Source organism: Equus asinus, chromosome 2, assembly GCF_041296235.1.
Source record: "Equus asinus isolate D_3611 breed Donkey chromosome 2, EquAss-T2T_v2, whole genome shotgun sequence".
NCBI lineage: Eukaryota > Metazoa > Chordata > Mammalia > Perissodactyla > Equidae > Equus > Equus asinus.
The window spans coordinates 17,158,857-17,179,512 of record NC_091791.1 but is presented as its reverse complement, the minus strand read 5'-3'; the positions used below and the strand labels follow the sequence as shown (position 1 = coordinate 17,179,512).

General features: G+C 40.2%; 1 protein-coding gene across 3 annotated transcripts in view; it reads left to right on the top strand.

Annotated features, from left to right (window-relative positions):
• The first annotated feature begins 25 nt into the window (after window positions 1–25).
• The window catches only part of FHIP2A (FHF complex subunit HOOK interacting protein 2A), a 34,513-nt gene continuing 13,882 nt past the window's right edge, over window positions 26–20,656 (top strand). The window contains exons 1-8 of one of the 3 annotated variants that reach the window (XM_044750317.2): window positions 26–402; window positions 6,900–6,978; window positions 10,104–10,273; window positions 12,387–12,491; window positions 13,201–13,323; window positions 18,787–19,062; window positions 19,243–19,439; window positions 20,520–20,634. In XM_044750317.2, the coding sequence (XP_044606252.1) occupies window positions 358–402; window positions 6,900–6,978; window positions 10,104–10,273; window positions 12,387–12,491; window positions 13,201–13,323; window positions 18,787–19,062; window positions 19,243–19,439; window positions 20,520–20,634 (1,110 nt within the window). In that variant the 5' untranslated portion in view covers window positions 26–357. Of the gene's footprint in view, window positions 403–4,664; window positions 4,692–5,577; window positions 5,984–6,899; window positions 6,979–10,103; window positions 10,274–12,386; window positions 12,492–13,200; window positions 13,324–18,786; window positions 19,063–19,242; window positions 19,440–20,519; window positions 20,635–20,656 lie in introns of those variants that run through there. The other 2 variants (XM_070482623.1, XM_070482625.1) reach the window with 2 other exon arrangements.

The following is a 20,656-nucleotide window of genomic DNA, read 5'->3' as shown; positions in this document are numbered from 1 at the left end:
GCGGTGGCGCCCCCTGCAGGCGGCGGCGGGCAGAGCGGGCGGAAGGAACCCGAGCCGGGCTGCCACCGTGTCCCAGCCGGAGCCGCCGCCGCCGCCGCCGCCGGAGCGTCGCGGGGCCCCGAGGCCGCGCCGGACGCCCTCCTCGCCGCCCGCCGCGTCCCAGCGCCCGGTCGCGCCGCCCGCGCAGCCCCGAAGCGGCCGGGCCGGGCCTGCCCGTCTCGGCCCTCTGCTCGTCCCCCGCGGCCCGCACCGGCCTTCACTCTGGAGCGGCCCCGGCAGCCGCAGCAGGGGCGGCGGCGGCGGATCGAGGAGCTCTCCAGGTCGTCCCGGGAGAAGCTGCTGCAGTCCCGGGACAGGATGTTCTCCAAGTTCACCTCCATCCTGCAGCACGCCGTGGAGGCGGTAAGGCCGCGCGGGCTGCGGGCGCACGACAGGCCGGGGATGGCGGCGGCCTAGGCTCCCCGTCGGCCCCGGGAGAGCCGGGCGGCCGCGGGCGGAGGGGCGAGGCCCGGGGCGAGCGCTGCGGGGCGCTGCGGGCTCGGCGGGCTCCGCCCTGAGCGGGCCCCCTCCTCTCCTTCCTGCCGCGGGCCGCCGTGGATCCCTGTCCCGCCCAGGAGGGTGGGCGGCGGGGCCCCGGGAGCACCGGCCCTCCGGCGGGGGTCGGGGTCGCCTGACTCCTCTGATGGGGACCGGGGAGTCGGGGAGCGCCTGGCGGGGCCCCAGTGAGCTCCGCGGACTCCCTGACCGTTAACCTCTCCTCTAGGAGAAGGTGTCAGCTTCGAGCAAGACAAAAGAAACGGCCTGACGCGCTCGGGCTGGGGTTTTGTTTTGTGTGGGGAGGGTGGGGTGGGCAGGAAGGTGGGCTGCGGCCGAGGGGCGACTCTGCCAGCCCACCCCGTGTCCTAAGCGTGTTCGCTTTTGCTGTCGCAGGCCTTGCGGCCAGCCTCCGCTGGACCTTTCTGATCGATGTGCAGTGGGAGAGTGGAGGGTCTGATCGAGTCTGGTTTAGCCCGCTTGCAAGCCCAACAGACCATCTGCTTCCTTTCTTGTCTTCTCTTCCTGGACGCTCCTCGTTTCCCCTGCAATTGTACTCCCTGGGAGGGTTTAGACACCGGCGTGGAGGCGTTATTCGGATACCCTAACACTGATGCAAGAGGAGTAACTCTAAAGAAATTGTCTTGCTCTGTTTTAATACTAAGACTTATAGTTGCTTGACTTTGGTTGTTTTAGTTTATTCTGGGAGAATTGCCCAAATTGAAGCATGCATCCTGTGAAGAAACTGTTACTTTGCTGCTTTTTAAAATGTCATTCGCTGTGTTCAGATTGCGTGATTAGCACATTAAAATCCAGGCAACTTAAAAAAAAAAAGTCAATTACAACACAACAGTTTTTATGGTCAGGTAAAAATAAAGTGGGTTTTTGAAATTCAGTCATGAAGACAAAACTTTAGACCAGTTGTTATTTTAAGTGGTATGTGGGAAATGTTTAAAAATCATTTTAGCTCTAGATAAGTTCTTGGGAAAACGTATGCATCAAATCAGGAAAGAGGGTTTTCATGAATGAAGACCAGAATTTCACGAGGGAGACGACAGTTCTAGACTTTAAGACAACTTTTAATTTTCCTTTCTTGCTCATCCACAATCCACAGCATTTTTATATTTAGAGAATTTAAAATTTATGAAAACAGTGACATTTACATATTATATTATTCTTTCGCTTAAAATACCAAGAATCATTTAATTTTAACATTGAATATAGCTTAATATTGAGATAATTGGGAGTAAAAAATTTACTACATTATTAATATCCTTTACCTATCAGGTTGTTGTTTATAGAAATAAGTACTTAAAAAAAGAAAGATGGCTTTCACACTCTTCCAGTAAAGACTCATTTTTGTCCCAAGGCCTGTGTTTTCTGTCCTCATTATCTTTTTGTAATTGTATATGTTAGCATCTACCGAATTATCCATGTAAATTGTCTGACTATGGCTCCATAATATCCAGGTTCTCTACTTTGCTAAGGTTAGTGAGAAAAAGTTGAGTGGATTATATTCACCTGGTCCTAGTAATGAATGCATTGTATTTAGAAAAGTCATGCTTTTATTTGCTTAGAGTTAATGTTTTCAGCATGATACCTTGCAGTTTACCTTGATAGGAGGTTCCATTTCCTGAGAAATTTTTGGAGTACTACCCTTTTTCTTTTGTTTTAACACTCTCTCGGGAACGAAGTCATATGTAATGATAAAAAAGCCATCTTTGTGGAATTTGGAGAGTTTTTTCCTCTAGCCCAAGACTGGTTTCCATTTATTTCAGTTCTATTTATTAATTTGCTTGACATTTTCTTCAATAAACTCTTCTTACCATTCCTCATTTCATTTCATTAGCTTTTCTCTGTACACCTTTTAATTTGTATGCCCAATTAGTGTCTTCTGATACAGTATTGCAATTAACGTAATTAGCAGGATTATGCAGAAATGGGAGATAACTCTGTTGTCAGATGCTGACATGACCTTTTTCAGTTGTGTCATTGTATGAGTCTGTGATGTTTTCTCAACCATTTTGGTATTATTACTTTCTGGTTTCTTCATTAATTGGATCAGCCTTCAAGTGGTTTTTTAAGGTTGACCAGGTAAACATATTCACTGAAATGAGATTTGCATGTAGAGTTTTCCATATTATTTAATTAATGGTTTCTCCTCACTTCCTGTTAACTAGTTACAAGGAAAAAAATATAACAGATATTTTCAAAAATTAGTATTTGAAAATGTGTTATTAAGCTGATAGGCTGCATTTTGAGTTTAGGAGAGAAATTGATCAAAAATGAAATTTTGTAATTTGTGTAATTCTTCCCTCGGTATAGAAATGATTGGCCAGTAAGGGTTATGCACTGAATCTGTTCTGTTATCCAGTTGCCACATGTCACAAGTCTGAAATCAAGCTCTCTTGTAGTTAGTTCTGAGGTTGGACTGGATCATTTTAGCGCAACGTCAGCAAAGGGCAAATAAAACAGTTTCTGTTTGGTACAATCAATATTTGTTGAGGACCTCTTCTGTGCTAGGTGACCTGCCAGAGGCTGGTTCCTTCTAAATTCCAACCCCTTCCATCTTTTGAGGCCACGTTTATTCCAAGAGGATAGGACAGTGTCAAGGAAGAAAGTTTTATTTATTTTAACTAATTAATTCAATGGAAGTCATCTTTCAGAATTTGAATGTTTTCTTTTCAAATTATAGTTAAGAGTTAATGATGATTGTTGGGACCAGCAATCCTTTTAAAAACCACTCTGCCGTAGGAATTAAAACCTCAAATCAAACATATATAGTATTTTCTTAAGTGTATTCTTGTCCAGCAAGTGATCTCTAACTTCAGTCTTTAGTCATTCGACAGGTGCTTTATGAGCCCACCATGAAAGCGCAGCGCAGTGTGAGGGAAACAAGGTGCACCGGGGTCCTTGCTCACGATGCTTACAGTCTAATTTGGGAGGTAAAAGAGATACACTGGTGAAAGGATAATCAATGCACAAGAGTGTGGCCTAGCCCTAGAGCCATACAGAACAGGGTTTTCCAGTCCTTCCCCATCCCTTCCTTCTACACTGGACAAGTTACTGAATCTTTGTGCATTTCAGTTTCCCCATTGTAAAATAGAAATAAGCATAGCTGTCTCCTAGAATTATTGTGAAAATTAAAATGGGATAATGTACATGAAGTGCTTACTGCGGTGCCTGGCACACAGTAAGTGCTTAATAAATGTTAACTGATATTATTATTATTTGGATGATTGTTCAGCCAGTGAGTTCTGTGGGAGGAAGGGAGCAAGCACTTAGGGCTGGAGTCATTGGAGAAGGCTCTCTGGAGGAAGTGAGACTTGAGCTGGACTTTGGAGAGGCAGAGAAAATAGGAAGGGCATAGGAAAGTTGGGGGGAGGAAGAAGCATTTTAAAAGATGTAGGCGTGGAATCTTCATGATACATGTGAGAGAGTAAGCAGATGTGGCTTTTAGGACACTAGTTCTTGTCTGAATTATCAGTGTAGGTCCTTCTTTGTGGTAGGCATTTTGGAGAAAGAAAGTCTGGGTTTCTAGTTAGAAGTGATGTTTCCTTTCGAAGGCAATTAACAGGCTTTGGGTCTTATTAGGAGTTTGTTTGGGAAAAATAGGAGTTTGTTATGAGAATTTAACAGCATATATTAAGTGTAAACTTTGGAGCACTGTGCCTGGCTCATAAGTAACTGCTCGTTAAATTGCAGCAACTGCTGTGTCATTCATTTATTCTCTCAATAAATATTATCGAATGCTTATTGTATGCCCTCAGTGAGTTGGAAACCTGGGGTTCAGTGATAAGAAAGATGACACAATCTCAGCTCTTGTAGAGTTTACAATCTAGTGGAGGAGACAGATAATTAAACAATTACAAACGTGGGATAAGGGCTAAGAGAGCTAGTGAGCAGACTGATGGAGGGTGCCGCTAGCAGGTGTGGAAACGACTACACCCTAGGCAGGAAGTCTGGCAACGTTTCCCAGAGAAAGCAGTGTCTAAGTTAGGCATTCATGTCAATGTTTAGTTGAGATAGTGATTGCATGAATTTTCAAAGATTTAATCTCTGTATTGTAAAAAGTTAAATTAGAATTGCCCCTTGCTGATTCACACATCTTTTTTCTTACCCACAGCATAAATGTTTTTATGCAAATGATAAAGCAGGTAATTTCCATATTAGAATCAGTAATGAAAAAAGCAAGTTTACTGGGAAGTTTTTCATAAATAAGGAAATTTATTCATGTTTGAACAAGATTGTTACTAAACTAAGTTATTAGCAATTTAGAACTGTTTCGCCATCTAATTAAATAGGTTTCTTATTTAAATCAAACTCCTGGGAGAAAGATATTTACAAGTAAGTAATACCATCCTGCTTTGAATTTGACTGTAGCAGCAAAGGTCCTGACACAAATCCTGTAAGACCTCTGATTTAGTGACTTTCCTTGGAAATAGAGTTAAATCCCATGGGTCAAATAATCTGGAGCAAGGATGCGGTAATTCTTTATATGCCCAGGGGATTCCCTGGGAAAAATTTAACAAATCACAACATTTATACTTAAGAAACTAGGTACATTTCTTGAAATTCCAAATTTCTTTTGGGTTTGTCCCAATTGTTTTTTTTCCTTCTTCTTCTCCCCAAAGTCCCCCAGTACATAGTTGTACATTCCAGTTGTGAGTGCCTCTGGTTCTGCTATGTGAGACACCGCCCCAGCACAGCCCAATGAGCGGTGCCATGCTCACGCCCAGGATCTGAACCAGTGAAACCCCGGGCTGAGGAAGCAGAGTGCACAAACCCGACCGCTCGGCCCCGTCTGGCCCCCCAATTGTTAATACATTTAACTCTATAAGGCTGGAGTCTGAAAAATCAGGTCCAAAACACAAGAGAAATTTTATGTTTTGAAATAGATTCTAAAAACAAGTTGCTGATTAAAACCGTTTTTTTTTTTAATTTAAAAATTTCAGGAAGATTATTTTCCCAACTTAACACCTTCATTCTTATTTTTCTTTCTGATTTTTTCCTCGGTTTCCTACAAGTAATTTCTCTCCCCATGTTCTCCTTGAAGCATAGTAATCCCAAAGGTTTTAACTCCTTTGTTAAAGGTCTTAAAGTCTTTTAAAACATTTCATAGCGTTCTATTTGAAAATGAGATGAATGCTTATATTGTCTTAATCCAATATTATTCAGTGGTGCAAATAGGAAGTGTAGCTGGGCTGGCATTAAGAGGTTGATGGTTTCTGAACATTTTTCTGGTCCATTTTTTTCTAACAACATTTCATCTTCTGGATTGAAACACTTAGCATGTCTGTGACCAGCATTTACAATTTGCCCAATAGTTTGGAAATTGTTTTGGCATGGTGTCGAACTTTGAGTTGTCTGCTGGGGACACCAAGAAATCACAGTGGAACAAGCAGCAGTACCGGATAACATGACCTCTTAGGTCATCTGTTTAGATGAAGTACGTGAAAATGGAAGATTACTCTGCCATATTTTCGGTTCCCAGAATAGAAACCTGTTTGTTCTTGAGTAAGCTGGGTCAACTCTGCACTTTCTGACCAAAATTTATTGCCCATATGAGGACTGGGGGAGTGTTCTCTCTCACTCTTTTTAAGGAAAAGAAAACGTTCTAGAAGGTGCATCCAAGTCTTTCTCTATCCATTTCACACACATTTGAAATACTTGTAGGTTTGCTATGAGATGGTAGAAGGGATGTAATTTTGGTCTTAAAGCTTCTGAAGTAATTTCAAAGCTAAAAGGTAAAACATTTTTGACTTTGTGGAATTTAAAGTGGTAGTGTCTTGTTCATGTGGTTATTTTGCTGAAAAATGCATTGCCTAGTCCAGGCTTAAAAAGGAAAAGATTTACATGTGTATGTCACTGAAAGTAGGGAAAATTTTCATCTGGTGACGGGGTTGACTTTGGTATATCTTTTAGTAGTGGTGGTGTGTAACTAATTACACAGCAGTTTTTTACTGTTTTGCATTTCAAAGTCCTCGGTACAAAGATCCCTGGTTATTGATAATTTCATTTCACTGATATTTTAGTAATAGAATATATATCTTTTTTCACTTAACACTGTTACTTTTGAAGCCGTATATAGTTCCTAGGTTCAGTGGAGGAAAAAACCTCCTAATACTGTAGTTTAGTAATAATGTTGATAAATGTGTTTTTCCTCTTTCTTAATAAGTCATTTTTACTTTCTTGGATTTGACTCATTTTGTTTCTCTTTGATATCTGACATATGGAATCAAATTCAAGCTCACCCTTATTTTTGTGCTGCTTTTGCATCATTATTAGACAAATACAGAGTTAGACTTTACGGGAAATGTTTTAATACCATTTTCATAATTGTTGTGGTCTTTTTGTCTGTGTAGCTCGCACCTTCTCTTCCTTTACAAGAAGATTTTGTTTATCACTGGAAGGCAATTACCCATTATTACATAGAGACTTCAGGTAAGAAACAATGCTAATATTAATTAAACAGAAAATTTGTGAACTACTAAAATATTTCAAATTAATTTTCAAAGTTATTTTATATTTAAATTTATAAACAATTTATTTTACTTTTAATTGCTCTTTTAGATTCATTCAAAAATATATCTGTTGAGGGGCTGGCCCAGTGGCATAGCAGTTAAGTTGACACACTCTGCTTCAGCGGCCTGGGGTTTGCAGGTTTGGATCCCAGGCTCGGACCTAGCATCACTCATCAAGCCACGCTGTGGAGGCATCCCACATAAAGTGGAGGGAGATTAGCATGGGTGTTAGCTCAGGGACAATCTTCCTCAAGCAAAAAGAGGAAGATTGGCAACAGATGTTAGCTCAGGGCCAGTCTTCCTCAGGGAAAAAAAAAAATCTGTTGAGTACCTACGATGTGTAGGTGTTTTTCTAGGCACTGGGAGATAGAACAATCAAACAGACAAAATCCCGGTCCTAAACAGAGCTTAGGTATTGATTGGGGGAAGCAAACAATAAATAGACAGCTCCATATAGTGTGTCAGATGGTAAGCGTTAAGAAGAAAATGAAGCAGGCTAACGGGGTTAGAAGTGTGTGCCCTGGGAGTTGGGGGGCACTTGGCTATTTCAGTTTAGAGAAAGCCTCATTGTGTGGGGTGACTTCTGAGCTGAAATCTGAAGGAGGGAAGAAGCAAGCCTGAGGGGTATCTGGGAGAAAAGTCCCAGGGAGAGGACCAATTGTACACACCCTGAGGATGGAGCATGCAGCATGCTTGGCATTGTCTAGGAACTGCAGGGGAGCCAGTGTGGCTGGAGCAAAGTGAAGGAGGAGAAAGGTGGGAGGAGGCATCAGACAGGTGGGGCGGGGGCTGGGGTGGTGGGGGAGATTCACACAGGACCTTGTGAGCCGTTGTAAGGGCTTTGGCCTTTGGGTAAACTAAAGTGGGAAGCCATTAGAGGGTTTGGAGCTGAGGCATAACAATCTGTTTTAAAGAGACCACTTTGGCTTCTGTGAAAAAATTAGATTGAAGGTATGCAGAGGTGAAGGTGGTAGAGCAGTTAGGGGACTATTGCAATGATCTGAGAGAAGGTGGTGGTTTAGACCAGGGTGGAGGTGGTAAGAAGGGATTGTATCCTGGGTATATTTTGAAGGAAAGTTTGTTGATGGATTGGATATTGGATAGGAAAGAATAAGAGGCAAGGATAACTCCAAAGTTTTGGGCTTAGACAGTTGGAAAACTGGAAGGGCCTCTTGCTGAGAATGGGGAGACTGCAGGAGGAGCAGGTTTGTAGAGCAGTTTGGACATGTTAAGTTTGAGATGTCCATTAAATATCCAATTGGATACGTCAAGTAGACAGCTGGAAATAGGAATCTGGAATTCAGGGTAGAGGTCTAAACTAGACGTGTGAAATTGAGAGTCATCAGCAGGTAAGTAGGATTTAAAGCCACGAGACTGGATGAAATTATCTAGGAAGTCAGGATAGATGGAAAAGAGGAGGTGTTTAGGAACTGAGCCCTTGGGCGCAAGGCTTAGAGGTTGGGAAGAGGAGAAACATAGCAAAGGAAACTGCTTTTGCCAGTGAGGTGGAAGACAGCCAAGAGAGATGGTGTGCTAGAAGCTAGAAGAGGAGAGAGGGATTAATTGTGTCAAATGATGCTGATGTCAAGTAATGAAGACTAAGAATGGGTCATTGGATTTAGCCACAAGGAGCTCATTAGCAGTCTTGATAAGAACTGTTTCAGTGGCAAGGAAGAGAGAGAAGACCTGATTGGAGTAAGTTTAAAAGGAAATGGACAGAGAACATGTATAGAATATGTGTATATACTGCTCCTGTGAGGAGTGTTAGTGTAGAGGGGAGCTGAGAAATGGAGCAACAGCCAGAGGGAGATGTGGTGTTGAGAGGATTTTTAAATGTTTTTTAGAGTTGGAAGATACTGCAATTTATAATTTGATGGAAATGATCATCAAATACGTAGCATACCAGGATTGTGTTGTACAAACTATAGAAGTACAAAGTAAGTGACAATAGAGACATAAGTAAGAATTGGCATTCCCTCATATGTTTTGTATTGAAACATTCTATAAAACTTCCCTTTTTTGTGTGTGGGTGTGAGGAAGATTGGCCCTGAGCTAACATCTGTTGCCAATCTTCCTCTTTTTTCCTGAGGAAGATTGTCACTGAGCTAACATCTGTGCCAGTCTTCCTCTATTTTATGTGGGACGCTACCACAGCATGGCTTGACGAGTGATACTGGGTCCGTGCCCAGGATCCAAACCCATGAACCCCAGGCTGCCGAAGCAGAGCACTTGAACTTAACCACTATACCACCGGGCCAGCCCTAAAACTTTACATTTTATTTAGAGTAATTTAACCCTTGTTCAATAAAGATAGGTTGATAAAACCATGTCATTTTTGAGTCTTAAATGTGATATGTAAAAAGTATCAATGAATGTTTATTTTCAAATATCAATGATATTTTATAAGAATTCTCCTGAGAAGCAGCCTTTACTTTGGGAGTAGCTATCTGTTAATGAGAGGAGCTGTTGGAAAGTTTTAATAGAGGGTTTTTCTTTGGGTTCCTCATGTTTTCAAGGATGGAGATGAATTAGGGGCGTTGAGTGTCTGGCTTCCCAGCATTACAAAGCAACACAGTCGCGATCAGAAACAGAACCTGTCCTTCCACACACCCTACGTTGTTCAGCTTAATGTTCAAGCCAATCTGTTTCTATAGAAAGAGACTTAAAATTCAGATCTTCTGAACTGGCTAATTGAAAAAATTATTTTAATTATAACTGCATACTTAATTCTGATGTGACATGTATTTTTTCTGATCATGTTCCTATTTCCTGTATAAATAGCTCTTATTTCTGAAATATTATGCATGAATATTAGCTTATAGAATATCTTTCAGAATATTGATTGTTTTTGAATAAGAATATGACAAAAAGCTTCATCTAAATTTTAGCAAAGATAATTATACTTATGTGTATGATCCTCGCTTAACTGTATAGTTCAGATTTTTCTCAATTTGAGTAGGAATAGGGAAATAGAGTATTTTAGGTGCAAATGTGCAGTTTAAAAAGGTTTGAATATTTGTTTGATGAATGTTTTTTATTGTTTAGATGATAAGGCCCCAGTGACAGATACAAACATTCCATCTCATCTGGATCAGATGTTAGATATATTGGTACAAGAAGAAAATGAACGAGAATCTGGAGAGACGGGGCCATGTATGGAATATTTGCTTCATCACAAGATCTTGGAAACGTTATATACCTTAGGGAAAGCTGACGTAAGTTCCTAATCCACATCATGTTCGTGGGCATGTAATACGTGCATTCATGTCTGAGAGATAAAGAAGATCCCAAGTACTAAATTTAATTATAGAGGTACATATTAAGCATGGCAGGATTCAAGTCAGTATTGTGAAAAAAAAGAAAATTGTGTGGCCTATACGAATATGACTTTCTAGAGAGATAGCAAAACTCCCAGATGCTCTAGATGGCAACTGATACTCAGGCTGCTTAGAATGACAGTGTAAACATTTATGAAAATAAGCTCAAGGATGTGCACTCAGAATCAAAGGAAAGGAGAAGGACCCCATGCAAATTGGGTTACAAAAATAGGAATTGTTTTTCATAATCCTGAAAGAGAATGTTACTAGTTGTTCTGACGTTAACTCTGCTGATGAGTGGAGCCGATTCAAGTTTTAAGGCCTAATGAATCTTGAGAAAACTTTGCAAAGCTGATATAACGATATAAGTAATATTCTGTACCACAAAACTTTCAAATTACTTATCAAGACAAGTTTCAAATCATGTGATGGTGGGAGGGCAGGGGAGGAACTTTGGGTTCAGGTTCAGAGGCCTGGCTTTGTCGCTAATCTTCTGTGACTTCCAGCAAGTCTTCTTGGTTAATCTTTTTCCTCTTTAAAAATGATGAGGTGATCGCTAAGGGCCTCCCCAACTCTAAAAACCTATGGTCTGTTCTGTGAATTTCTCTAATGTATGTGAAAATCATGCTAAAAAAACCTCAAACTAATAGACATGTTTAAACACCAAATAGAATTATGAATAGTAGTATTAGAGACAGTTTCCTTTTAACTAAGTCTATAACACTCCAACTCATTTTTAAGTTAAGTTCGTTCAATTTATATTTTCTAGGCAACACGTCTGTTCCTTAATGTCTTGCAATTCGTTTCCCTCTTCCCTTTTTCTTTTTTTTTTGGTGAGGATGATTGTCCCTGAGCTAACATGTGTGCCAGGCTTCCTCTTTTTGTATGGGGGATGCCACCACACCATGACTTGATGAGTGGTGTGTAGGTCTGTGCCCAGGATCCAAACCTGCGAATCCTGGGCTGCTGAAGCAGAGTGCGCAAGCTTAACCACTACACCAGTGGGCCGACCCTCCTCCTCCCTTCTTTTTCCTGTCCTTTGAAGAGAGGGATTGTGCAACAATAAATTGAATAAATATTAATTGATTTTTGAGCAAATGTTAGTAGTTGTATTACTAGTAAATTTATTTTGACGTTGGTGATTGTAAATATTGTTTTATCTGAATAATTCAAGGTATTTGCTCTCTTAAAAAATATTATTGTGCTTAAGATTATAGTTTATACTATTTCCAGATAATGTATCTATGATGATCCTTTGGAAATACTTATTTTGTGACTGTATTTTAAATGTGAAGCAGTATAAGCAGGTTAATTATAGAACATAGAACTTTGTTAATTCATACTCTCTTAATCCACAGCATGAGTAATCATTGGGTTTACCTACTTTTCAGCAAATATTTAAAACAACTGGCCTGTTATAAAAACTTCTTTATGACATATTCATTGCCTATAGTAATCATAATGTAGGTAATTTTACAACTAATTTAAAACAGCATTGTTAGAATAAATCATAGCAGTTTATACATAGGATTCTTTTGTTTACATATATATGTTAGAAGGCTTTATTTACTGCTGCATACATGTGCTGGAAAGTTACTGATTACCTGTCATTAGTGTAAGTAACAAGATTCTGCCTTTGCTTTGGCCAGGAAGTGAACTGTAATAGTTTCATGTTACCCTCGCATTTAGAATATAAACAGGTTGGTTGATGTTGCCTGAACTAAACTCTCATCTCCACAGCATATTATCGCCATGCTGTCTGTAATTACATCAGCCTATGGTCCCATACGCTGTATTACAGTCCCCGGTGTAATTTTATTTCTAGAATACCAGTCATTAATATTTGATTGAGAATTTTATTCTGACAAAATCATTAACTGGCTAAGTGCATTGATTTTTGAGGGGGGAATACATTCACGTATATTGTCTCTCCTGTTTTTCAAGCTTATGAGTAAGTGTGTTCGCATTGTCTGTTCTCTTCTTGTTTGCTTTCCCGTTTTCCTCTGCCCAGTGTCCTCCTGGAATGAAACAGCAGGTGTTGGTATTCTATACCAAACTTCTGGGAAGAATCCGGCAGCCGCTACTTCCACATATTAATGTGCACAGGCCAGTGCAGGTATTTTGTTCCCCTTACATAAAACTGTTTGGTTTGATTTCTTTTAGATAGAAATAATTTTATATGATTTTTCTAAAAGTAAAAATAATAAAGGAAGTTATTCTAAAAATAACATGCAAATTGGCTTTTTTTATGCATGATGTATTAAACGCTATTTCATGTCTTTATATTTATCTTTTAAAATTTTATACATTAATTTTTTTCTTTGGCTTATCTCTGTGACATCTCAAGGAGAGTTTACTATATACCTCATTAATTTTTTTAGGGTAATGTATTCAAAAAACTTATTGCTAGTAAATTTTTGTGTGTGTGTGAGGAAGATTAGTCCTGAGCTAACATCTGTTGCTAACCTTCCTCTTTTTTGGCTTGAGGAAGATTAGTCCTGAGCTAACATCTGTGCCAGGCTTCCTCTATTTTGTATGTGGGTCACTGTCTCAGCGCCACTGATGAGTGGCGTAGCTCCACACCTGGGATCTGAACCCATGAACCTGGGCTACCTAAGCAGCGCGTGCTGAACTTAACCCCTGTGCCTCAGGCCTGGCCCCCTAGTAAATTTATTTTGCTGTAGGTGTTTATTTATTCCCTCCAAAAAATGCAAACTATTTGCATTATTTGAAAATTTTAAATATCCTTAAGGTAAATGGATGGGTATTTACATACTTGTAAAAAGTAACCTAAGTTTAAAAATTTGTCTTAAATTTTTTGACAGAAGTTAATTCGACTGTGTGGTGAAGTCCTTGCAACACCAACAGAAAATGAGGAAATTCAGTTTCTCTGTATCGTGTGTGCAAAGCTGAAGCAAGATCCCTACTTGGTTAATTTTTTTCTGGAGGTATGGTACACTTTTTGTCAACTTTTAAATTATGCTTGTATTGAAATTATTATGGAATTGAATTCTAGTATTATGGATAATATTAGAAGGAATTACATTTTGTGGATATCAGCTTGTTTTACTTCCTAGAATTATTTTCATTAAGATGACTGTTTTAGTTTAACTTGAAATTTGAGAAAAATGATTTTCAAAGAATCTAGTTGAGCCAGGCTTATGGGAACAGTGCAGGACTGGACAGACACCCAGCCACGGCTGGGAAGGCGCACAGCGTGCAGTGGGTGTCAGGGACGGAGGAGTCACGGGGCTTCGGGAGCCCCCGTGATGTCAGGGAAGCGCGCCCTAGCTCGGGCCCTGGGTGATCAGCTGGGTCAGGACGGTGTGTGCCGATTTGGGCAAGATGTGAAAAGTCAGGAGTCACCTCTCCAGCCTGGGATAGCTGTTGGGATTGTTCTGCTATTTTGTACTGGCCCTAGTCACCAAATCATATAGTTTACTTAAATCAGTCAATATTTTGGATTTTACTTCCAGTTTTAAATTAGAAAATAATTTTTGTGTCCTTCCTGCTTTCCTTCACTTCTTTTTTTTTTCAGCAGTAAAGTCATTCAGGAATATATTTGGAAAAATAATTATGTTGTTTTTTTTATTTTAGTTTTTAAAAACATCTTTTTTTCTTTTTAGATTGAGGTATAAGTTACATACAGTACAATTCACTCTGTTTGGTCTGTAGTTCTGTGAGTTTGACAAACATGTACAGTCGTATAACCACTACCACATTTAAAATACACAGCAGTTGCATGGCCCTTTGTGGTTGTCCTCTCGCCACCCTCAGCCCCTAGCAATCACTGATCTGTTTCTGTCCCAAGTTTTCTCTTTTCCAGAAAGTCGTATAAGTCTAATCAGCCTTTTAAGTCTGGCTTTGATGACTTAGCCTAATGCATGTGAGGCTCACCCCTGAGCTTGGTTCTTTATGTTGTCAAGCAGTGTTCTGTTGTGTGGACGGACCGCCGTTGTTGATCCGCTCGCCAGGGGACGGACTTGGGAGCTGCTTCCAGTTTTTGGCAATTATGAATTCAGCACAGATTTTTGTGTGAATTTAGGTTTTCATTTCGTTTGGGTAAATACCTAAGAGTGGGATTGCTGTGTCACGTGGTAAGTGTGTATTTGTTTTCATGAGAAACTGCCACACTGTTTTCCCACGTGGGTTTATCATTTTGTGCCCATCAGCCATGTGTGAGAGTTCCCACTGTTCCATGTCCTTGTCAGAGTGGGTGTGGTCACATTTCTTTTGTTTTCCTTTTAAAAATTTTAGCCATTCTAATAGGTGGGTTTGTTTTCTATTTCACTTTACCGAATAAGTAATTTAGGATCCTATTCTGCATTCTTACTAAAGGCAGGTAAGGAACCAAGCTGCAAAATTGTATGAATTTGAGTTTCTTGGGAGTGTTAGGACGATGAATGCCTTTTTGTGACGTCGGGCGTATTTTGAAAGTGTGCTTCAAAGTGACTGGAACAGCCTTATGATTTCAGATTTTTTTTTTCTGTGAAAGATTCGCTCTGAGCTAACATCTGTTGCCGACCTTCCTCTCTTTTTTTTCCTTTTCTTTTCTCCTCAGGGCCCCAGTACATAGCTATATATTCTAGTTGTAGGTCCTTCTCGTTCTGCTACGTGAGCTGCTGCCACAGCATGGCTACCGGCAGACAGGTGGGTGGTTCCACACCCAGGAACCAAACCCAGGCTGCCAAAGCAGAGCGCGCCGCTACACCAAAGGGCTGGCCCCAACGGTCCTTTTTGGTTTTTGTTTGTTTGTTTTAAACATTGGCACCTGAGCTAACATCTCTTGCCAGTCTTCTTTTTCTTCTTCTTCTCCCCAAAGCCCTCCAGTACATAGTTGTATATTCTAGTTGTGAGTGCCTCTGGTTGTGCCATGTGGGACGCCCCCTCAGCATAGCCTGATGAGTGGTGCCATGTCTGTGCCCAGGATCCAAACCGGCGAAACTCTGGGCCACTGAAGCAGAGCACGTGAACTTAACCACTTGGCCACGGGTCCGGCCGGAGTTTTTGATGTAACTATGTCACATATCTCAGTTTGGCTAAGTATGAGATTTTTCTCCTCAAAGTTCATTTTTACTAAGGTTTTCTTAGGTAACTTAGTTACTTTAGATGCATGGATTTTTTTCAAAGCTTAAGGTTTAAGGAATTTTTCCCAGAATCTCTGACACTTGTTTCAGAAGTACACAGCCATAGATCAGAAGCAGAGAAAATTTGCAGACTTAAATATGTTGATGGTGAGATGCACTTTATTTATCTGTCTTCTGAGAAACATTTACATTTAGACCTCAATACAAAGAACATCCTTCAGATTTGGTGTCGTATCTGCTATAAGGCAGCATTTTTATAGCATAGACTTCTCCACAGCCTGAGGTGGTAGGTGTTTTCATTTTCTGAACTGATAGGACAATTCATATGGCTTTAATATCAGTTATTACAGTCTCCCTGGCATTAGAGTTGCTTATGTGCATTTTATTTTCTCCTGCTGCTCAATAAACTCCTTGAGGACAAAGACTGTGTATCATTAATCTTTGGGTCCCCACAGCTTCTCTAGTATCTAACACAATGCATAATAAATGCTTAATTAACACATTGAATAAATGAATCTTTAGAGAAACGCAGCTTTATTACTTGTAGGTAGAGACAGTAACAAAATTACTTTGCAGTTCTCAGGCAGATGTCACTTGAAATCTGATCTCTGTTCATTTATATCAGCCAATATATGTGTCTACTGTGGGTTAAGTGTATGTGGTAGATGTGTTAGAAAACATTGTTTGCCCTAAAGGAATTTCTAGTCTGGTGATGAGGGGAAGACGGACCTTCAGATACTGTAATCCAAAGTCCAGTAAGGTGAGCATCATAAGAAAGATACAAAGTTAATGCGCTTAAGTGCTCGTGGGATAAAGAGATTATATCTGCTCTAGGTCATCAGGAAAGTCTTCGTGGAAGAGATTGTCTTTGAAATGGGCCTCGCTAGGTGTTTAGATAAGGATGGGTGCATATAAGTAAAGGAATGAAGGTGTAAAAGTTTGCAGTGTGTTCAGGAAACTATGTAATTAGGATGTGTGGTAAGCAAGGGCCTGGACATATAGACTAGGAATTGGCAAAGGCTTTGAATGGCAAGAAGAGGAATCTGTGCTGACTTGTAGTTGTTGGGGAGCCATTGAAGATTTTTGAGCAGGGATATTACATGATGGTATCTCTGCTTTAAGAAGTTAAATTGGTGGCAGTATCTTGTACGGTGAATTCCTTTCAGAGGAGAGAGAAAAGCAGGGACACTAACTAGGAAGCTGATGGGGTAACCCAGACAGGAAGTGAAAAGGACTAGACCTAAGTTGGAATTAGGCCAATATATTCAGGAGACTCTGGAGGTGGACTGCACAGTCCTGTGCAGGATGTAGGAGAAAGGGTGATGAATCCTTGAATTCCTGAACCAACAAGACTGCCGCTAACAGAAAGAAGGAAGCCCAAGGGAGCTTATTTTTGGGGAAGATGGTAATTTTGCTTCTGGATGCTTTGAGTCATCATATCCTGATGGAGATAATTAGCAGGTATTTGGTATTGCAAATGTGCAATTTGGGAGAGGAGTCTGGGTTTAAGAGACTCGAGGGTTATGTCTGTAAATGTGCTGTGGGTACCAATGATGACCCTAAGGAAGAAAGGAAACAGTTTCAATAAGAACAAAAGTGCAAGATGAAGGCAGCAGTTCCTGATCATCTCGGGAGCGTTTTAAAAAATGCAGATTCCTTGGCTCCACTTCCAGATATTCTCATTCAGAGGGTCTGGGTGGGACCCAGGAATCTGCATTTTTATCAAGCTGCACAGAAGACCATGGTGCCGACAGTCTTGAGTCACATTTTGAGAGACACTGATTTAAGGAGTGAGTGCTGTTCTAAGGTTGCTCTTCCTTTTCCCGTTCTTATCTGAGATCCCACTCCCAGTAATGGTTGTTAGTATTTCAGATGGAATAAAATATTTTACATTCATGAAGACTATGATATGTAATTGATTTTATAGGAAATTGAGAAGTTGTTTAGAGTATTCATTTAGGTCCGTAGAGTTGTTTTAATATATGTGCTATGAGTTCAATTTCTCGAGAAGATTGGTCTAAACTATACTTTTAACAGTAAGGAAAGTGATCTATAATTACTATAACTTTGGAAGTGGAACCTTGAATTCGTTCAGCATTTAATGCACTTGTGTATGATGGGCAAAGCACTGTAATAGGCCCTTCCAAGGAGCTGGTTTATAATGAATTGTAACTTGTTTGTGTGATCTGATTTTTGCTCATATGTTCAAATGGAAAGCAAGATACTTTTGCATTGAAACCAATAATTTGCTTCAGTTAAGATTCTCTTTGTGTTTGGCTGTGTGTATGGTAGGGGCAGGGGCCAACATTTCAAGCAAATTTTACTTTTATCCTCAAAAACAGTAATAAAAATGTCCTCAGAGGGGCCAGCCCCACGGCCGAGTGGTTAAATTCATGCACTTCACTTTGGTGGCCCAGGGTGTCTGCGGCCCAGGGTTTCGCCAGTTCGAATCCTGGGTGTGGACATGGCACTGCTCGTTAACCCATGCTGAGGCGGCATCCCACATGCCACAACTAGAAGAACCCACAACTGAAAATACACAACTTTGTACCTGGGGACTTTGAGGAGAAAAAGGAAAAAAAAAATCTTAAAAAAAAAATGTCCTCAGGGTATTGAGTCCTTTTTATAGAGCAGAAGTACAAGGAAAAAACTTAAAAAAATCATCTTAGAAAACTGATCTTAGAAGGATCAACATTGAGGCTATACATTTTTAGTTTCCCAGTGATGAGAAAACAATTAACTGCAATTGAAACTTCCTGAAGCTTTTTCCCCACTAATATCAGTTGTTTTTCCGTAGTAGTTAAATATCACTAATATTGTGCATTGCTTATGGTCAGTGTAAAACATTTTGTAGATAGTGTGAAGAGTGTCCCAAATGCTTATGCAATTTTTAAAAATATCTAGGGGCTGGGCGTGTGGCATACTGGTTAAGTACAGTGTGCTCTGCTTTGGCAGCCCAGGTTTATGGGTTTGGATCCCGGTCACGGACCTATACCACTTGTCAAGCCACGCTGTGGCAGTGATCCACATACTAAATAGAGGAAGATTGGCACGTATGTTAGCTCAGGGCTAATCTTCCTCAAGCAAAAAAAGAGGAAGATTGTCAATAGATGTTAGCTCAGAGTGAATCTTCCTCACCAAAAAAAAAAAAAGATCTAAAACACAGTTTGTTAAAGTCTGAGTGTTTTCCTTTGTCATAACACTTTTATCTCTTGCTACATCAGCTAGACATTGAATGTTAATTATAGAAAGACCCATTAAAATATGACTTCTATTTTAAAAGGCTTTTGATGTGAATCTTACAAAACATGTCTTCCTTTTCAGAATAAGTTGAAATCGTTGGCTTCCAAAGGAGCACCAAATGTAATTTCAGAAGACACGTTGAAAGGTCAAGATTCCTTGTCCACAGATACAGGACAGTCCTGTCAGCCAGAGGAACTGTCAGGTGCTGCTGGGATGGAGCAGACAGAGTTAGCAGATGATGATCTGTCCTCCAGCTTGGATAATCTCACTGTCACTTCACTGCCAGAGGCTGCAGTCGTTCGTCCAAACCAGGATTACAACCTAGTGAATTCTTTGTTAAATCTTACTAGAAGTCCTGTGAGTCATCTTTACTTTTTTCCACTAACATGATCACAGTTACATGCGTTTAGAATAGAAAAAAGAAATCTATTTTTATTTTAGTGTATAACATTAAATCCTCTAAAGTTAAAATTTTCCACACAAGCTGACGTGTATCTAATTCCAGAATTGAAGGAGTGTGTGCTTTTTCCCCCTCAGGATGGCCGGATAGCTGTGAAAGCCTGCGAGGGCTTGATGTTATTAGTAAGCTTGCCGGAGCCTGCGGCTGCCAAGTGCCTCACACAGAGCACTTGCTTGTGTGAACTGCTGACGGACAGACTTGCCTCCCTGTACAAGGCCCTACCTCAGTCCGTGGATCCCTTAGACATTGAGACCGTGGAAGCTGTTAACTGGGGGTAAGAACCCTCATTTGTGTTTTCCCATAGAAGTGACTTCTTAATACCTGTACTTTTTCATCTGTTTCTATTTTGCAATGATAGAAATCTTTAGTTTTGAAGTCATTATATGGGATTACTTTTCAGGGCTTGTTTTAAGTTTATCAATCAGGAATGAATTGCAATGATCCAGCTGTTACGTAGTTAAGCTACTTTTCCTTTGTCTAATATAGTGATCAACTAAGACATTAATTACATTAAAACCAATAACTTTATCTAATTTTTTTTTAGAACAACAAAAGCCCTGTAAGAAGGAATCTCCTTTTTTATAAATATGTTCTGCAGCCCCTAGGGCAGTCTCATGTTTCATGGCCTGCTTGTATGGAATCTCTCCTCCTACCTCATTCTTTTACCCCTCCTACCCATCTTTTAGGGCTTCCCGCTTAATTCTTGTAGGAAAATATGATTATTGCAGAACTTTTATAAATTATTAAAGAGAAAAAAGCATAAATAAGATTATCCGTAATCCCACCACCTCTAAGCAGTTTAATATTTTGACATAATAACCTGGTGTTATTTTTGGATATTTTTAACCCTCCTTTGCTTGTTACTTGTTTCTTTCCATCCTATATTCTGTCCACATCTGTAGGGTAGACCCACTTGTTAACTTTACTACTATGTTGTATTTGAAGGCAGGAAGAGAAGCAGGCCAGTCATTTCTTTTTGCAGTTTCTCCTTTACTTTCCTTTTCTTCCATCCCAGCAGCCAAGAACCTCTGAGTTTTCATTCCTGTTACTTGGACAAATTTCTGGCGGAAGTATGAGGAGCTGTCTAAATGGTTTTTCTCCAGCAGCTCCATTCTGCTTTAGTGTCTCTCTTCCCATTTAATGAGCCAAAAGTATTTACAACTTTTATTTAAGAGGTTTTTTCTTATCTTGGCTTTCTTGTATAAAACTCTCTTCCGATTGTCATCCAGCATTGCCTGTGTAAATACATCACACTGTGTGAGTTCCTTCACAGGCCTTCATTTTTCCATATGTGCTGAATTCTACTGTTGCTTTTGGATGACTTTGGACTGAACGTTTCTTCCGTGTCCTACAGCTTGGACTCATATAGTCATAAAGAAGATGCTTCAGCATTTCCAGGAAAACGAGCCTTAATTTCATTTCTTTCCTGGTTTGATTATTGTGATCAGCTCATAAAGGAAGCACAAAAGGTTTGAATATTTTTGTTGTTTA